This window comes from Arachis ipaensis, chromosome B9, assembly GCF_059453495.1.
Source record: "Arachis ipaensis isolate K30076 ecotype BB chromosome B9, ASM5945349v1, whole genome shotgun sequence".
NCBI classification, from domain to species: domain Eukaryota; kingdom Viridiplantae; phylum Streptophyta; class Magnoliopsida; order Fabales; family Fabaceae; genus Arachis; species Arachis ipaensis.
Window position 1 is genome coordinate 151,873,625 of NC_142444.1, and position 5,036 is coordinate 151,878,660.

A 5,036-nucleotide genomic window follows, 5' to 3' on the forward strand; every position below is an offset into this window, starting at 1 on the left:
CATTAGAGGAGAAAAATGGGAAAAAATGCCAGTGATGGCAAAGGGTGATGCGGAGGCAAACTACAGTGTTGGACAACCTTCTTTGTCTCCGCGGTTACTGCGGCGTTGGGGGGGGAGAGAGAGAGAGAGAGAGAGAGAGAGAGAGAGAGAGAGAGAGAGAGAGAGAGAGAGAGAGAGAGAGAGAGAGAGAGAGAGAGAGTGCTTCGGAAGCATAACTACTTGATGGATCTGGGATGGTGGAGGATGAGGATGTAATATATTTGGAGGAGGAGTTGAGATGTAACAATGGAGGTTAGAGGAGGGAGAGAGGAGAAGAGAAAAAAGAACATTAATGTGAGTTGGGTAATTTTGGAATTTTGATATGTATCTCAAACCAAATATCCGTGTCTCTTCATTCTGGCCAGACACAAAATACAGATTTTCTGTGGGTAGTTATGTGTAACCGTGTCTCTTTTAAATTTGTGTCTTACAAAACAAATAATACACGTGTTGTTGTGTGTGTCTCTCATATACACGTACACCATCTAAACACACTGTAAGATCTTAGGGTAAACTACCAAAATGCATCCAAATTACTTGTCTTCGACAAAAATGCTCCTAAATTTTATTATCAACAAAAATGTCTTTAAATTGTTTAAAAAGATAAAAAAAATGTTTATTTACGTAAATTGAGACGTTCTACGTTATGAGAAAAGAATAATGTACTAAATAGAACTTTTTATACAATAAATAAAACTCTAACATTAACAAGTAAGTTAGGTCACGTTTTTCCATTAATAAAACAAGCTTTGATCACAATTGGTCATTTTTTACATGTTTTTAAATTATTTAAAAATATTTTTATCAATAACAAAATCCAAAAACACTTTTTGTCTGAGAGCATATTTGATGATTTTCCCACGGCCTTAATAAGAGTTGGTCCACCTAATGTCCTAATCAACCTGTCACTCAAATATTGTTTTTTTTTTTAATTTGAATTAATTACTTGAGTTCAAAATTTGTATGCATGAGATTAAGCTTAAACTGCATTGCTTCCTCCTTCCAATGTACCAAAAGAAAAGGCAGTATAAAAAGTAAGCAGGTTTACAGTGGTAAACGTATTTTTTTTATATATGTTTGGAAAAGGCTTGTAAGAGAAACGAACAAATTAACAACGGGACAACATACGACTAATTTAAGTATGATTCTACATACATTCCTTTTAGATTTGTGTCAACATCTTGAATTTTATATTCTGTATATTGGAAAAATTAATTCACATGAAACATTTTGTTGTACAGGATTCAAATTTAACTTCCAATCTAGAGAATCTCAATTATTCGGCTGATTGTAGAGCATTGTTAAAATAACTAAAGCGTCCTTTGGAATTGAAAGGTGATTATACATACACAAAACTAACATTAGTAAGTAGCAAACAGGCAAATCAACATGTAAAACAAATTTTGACAAATCAGAAAGATACAACATGAAGTTTATTTAACCTTTTAAAGCCCGAATAAAAAATTGCCCTTGTAAATAGTGGTTAAGGTTGAAAAACCAGCCTTCAATGCTCTTCAAACATTTCGACTTTAAACAAAATCTACCATGAAATATCGACCTAGATAGAACAATCCAAGCTACTAAAAATATAATCAAACTATTAAAATTGCAAGTACAAACCATAAAATAACCAAAATTTGGAGTACCGTCTCTGCTTTGAAACAATAGTTTGGCCAAAATGAGGAACTCACCTAGCAAAGGATCCACGAATTACAAATATGAAAATAAAACACTACAAAGTTTATGAAAGATAGTAAGGCAAAATATAAATCTAACTTGAAGCATTTCCATCCATTCAGCATAATTATGCCTTGAGGCGTCCAAAGAACTTTTGCTTCTCTTGTGTTGTCTGGAAGCGACCATGTCCAAACTTTGAGGAGGTGTCGATGAACTTGAGCTTGATCTCCTCCAGGGCAACACGGGAAGTCTGCTTGAGGAGGGATTGGCGCAATGTAATAACCCTTTTCTTTGGACCAACTGTGCAACCCTTGACCATGAGATAATCATCCTTAACAACACCGTAGTGCGGGAAGCCACCCATGGGAGTAATGTCCTTATCAGTTCTGCCACAGAAACAAAGTCAATTGGTTATGGTTTCAACTTTTAAAATTTTATGTATACCACAACAGATTAAGAAAACAGATAAGTCACTCACCTGTCAAACTCGGTATCACCAGTGTGAGACTCAGTTCCAGCTTTGCCAAGCTTGTAAATCTTCTTGTTCAACTCAGTTCTGTGGTGGTATCCGTTCTGACCAGCCCTGGCAACAGTGAAGGATACCCTAGCAGGATGCCAAGCACCAATACAAGCCACCTTCCTCAAACCCCTGTGAGTCTTGCGGGGAAGACGAGTCACACCCCAACGGGTCACAACACCTTCATAACCCTTACCTTTTGTGACACCAATGATGTCAATCATCTCATCCTTCTGGAACACAGCATCAATAGGAACCTGTTTCTCAAAGAAACCATAGGCAAAGTCCACCTTCTGGGCAATAGTGCCACCGTTGACTTGGATCTCCATGATATGGGCCTTCTTCTGCTTCAAACCCTTCATTTTTCTGATCTGGAAAAATAAAAAAGCCGCATGTTAATAATATATCTAAGCTCAAATCAGTTAAAAACCATTATTATGGATTTGGACATCAATCAACAAAATACTATTTCAAAATAAAAGGAATATCATGTACCAAAGTATTTGCCAAACGATAATTATAAGCATTCAGTACAGATGATGCAGAATTCAAAAAACATTGGTTAAGCATTTAACCAAAATGTGTTTTATCCTACTATCTTCAATGCATTCTATTCCTAATAACAAAAAAAAGGGACCATAAAGAGATTAGAAACAATGAGAGTCAGAAATCTCGTGTGGAAAGTGCTGCTCATTGCACCAAATTCCTTGGTACTGCATTAGCACAGGAGTTCATCATTCTCATTCCAAAAAGGAAACAAATGGCAGTTGATAATATATACAATTGTGAATGTATGTGTATTCATACATCTGACTAAATAAAGACACTTCATAAAGAAAATTATAAATTACTTTGAGATGGGTCATCAAGTACCTGAGTGTGAGCCAAAACACGGACAACAGTTGCATACTTCTTGATCTTCTCAAGCTGTGATTCAATGCTCTTCTTTCCATCTTCAGATTCATACTGCTTTGAGTACTTGGTGAATGCCTTCTTCTTGGACTTGCACCAGTTCTTGTAAAACCTACGCTTGATCTCCTCACTCAAATGCTGAGCCCATACAGTGTTCAAGGTCCTCAGACCCCTTGGAGTTTTCACATAACCCACAACTCCAACGATAACCATTGGAGGGGTCTCGATAATTGTAACTGGCTCACAAGTCTCCTTCTTGTGAAGCTCTGATGTTAAAGTAAACAAGTCAAAAAATATTTGGAAAAAAGGAAATCATAATGATAAATAGAAACCACATAAATGAAGGTTTAATACAGCTGATTGGATTGCAGGGGAACAATAATAGCAAAGTTCAATCATAAATTCATAATTTAACAAAAACAAGTGAGAAACACCAAAATAAATTTAAAAAATGGACATGCTTAATGGTTTGGCAACTGCTCAAATTTTTTTACGATATAAGGTAGGACAGAAAACACTATTTTCCAAACAATAGATATCTCAAGAAACAGTCTCCTCAATAATTTGAGAAATTATAATATAACCAGAAACCCTGATTTTTATACAAGCAAAAATACTCATTTAATCTTTCAGCAGCTATAAACCTGGTGAACCATTTCACCAATAACAATTAAGAAAATGTACCATGCCCTGCTATGTAGCATGAAACACGAGTAAATAAGTGACTCACTGGATCCTGGTTTCTCGACCTCTCGAACAATGTGGGTCATACCAGCCTTGTAACCCAAGAAAGCAGTAAGCTTGGGGGACTTTGACGGGTCATCCTTGGGGAATGCCTTCACTGCATGAATCAAATTACAATGTAACAAGTCAGAATTGTTATATCCATATTCTTAATAAGTACTATTCAAAAGTAAAAAATAAAAAAGTGAAAACCCTTAACACCAGCAAATGTACATACAACCCATCTTCTCATGCGAATTGACAAACCAACATAACAATACATCATCTAAATATTCTTATTGAAAAAAATGGCCATAACAATGACAAGTAATATATATAAATGAGTTCAAGAAAAACATATCCAGGGTAACAGATCGTGGAATTTCATATTCAGAATATCATTATACAACAATTTGAGAAACAAAAAATACCTTTTCCTCTGTGACGAGCAGCACGCTTCCTCGGGAGAAATCCCAGAGAACCGTGTCTTGGGTGCTCGAACTTCCTGTGAGACATCCTTCACCTCCTTCAAGATCAACAACACAAACACATGTCAAAATGAAGGTAATTTAGCTGGGAAATGAGAACAAAAAAAATTTGAAAAACCTCAACTATTTCAATGAAACAATCATGAAACAAGTCATTCACATGGTTATCTAGAAGGAACAATAATGCGGAATGGAGGTGAGAAGAGGAAGAGAGAGAAGAGAGAACCTGCAGCGGCGAGAGTGGTGTGCCAAGCTGAAAAGCAATGAGGGCTAAAACCCTAGCGCCTTTGCGTCGTTATATAACGTCAACTTCTTTAACTATAATTTTTAAGCCTAATTTTTATGGGCCGGATCCATACTTCATTTCATTTTTGGGCCTTCACATGAATTATTTTACACGATTATATTTACAATGCCAAAAAAAAAAGATTTCGGTTAAAAATTGAAAATCCATTATTTCCGCTGCGCTAAGTACTAACTTATAAAGAATCGTTGAATTGCAGTGTCACATTTCAAACATTAACATTCATCAACACTCATCCAATAGACCAATAAGCATGTCTGCTATATTAAACCTTTTTAATAAAATATAAAAAATTCTTCTCCGGATATACTTATACATACTTAAATACCATCATTGTCAGTCTTATTCTTAATATATATTCTTAAAGTAAATTTAA

General features: G+C 35.4%; 1 protein-coding gene across 1 annotated transcript; it reads right to left on the reverse strand.

Annotated features, from left to right (window-relative positions):
• Nucleotides 1-1,617: 1,617 nt before the first annotated feature.
• Nucleotides 1,618-4,684, reverse strand: LOC107617981 (large ribosomal subunit protein uL3z). Its single transcript, XM_016319879.3, has 6 exons — nucleotides 4,583-4,684; nucleotides 4,300-4,394; nucleotides 3,876-3,986; nucleotides 3,107-3,411; nucleotides 2,195-2,604; nucleotides 1,618-2,102 (listed from the first exon to the last, which is right to left on the reverse strand). Exons 2-6 carry the CDS (start codon nucleotides 4,382-4,384, stop codon nucleotides 1,844-1,846), a joined length of 1,170 nt encoding a protein of 389 aa, XP_016175365.1. The 5' UTR covers nucleotides 4,385-4,394; nucleotides 4,583-4,684; the 3' UTR covers nucleotides 1,618-1,843.
• Nucleotides 4,685-5,036: the final 352 nt, after the last annotated feature.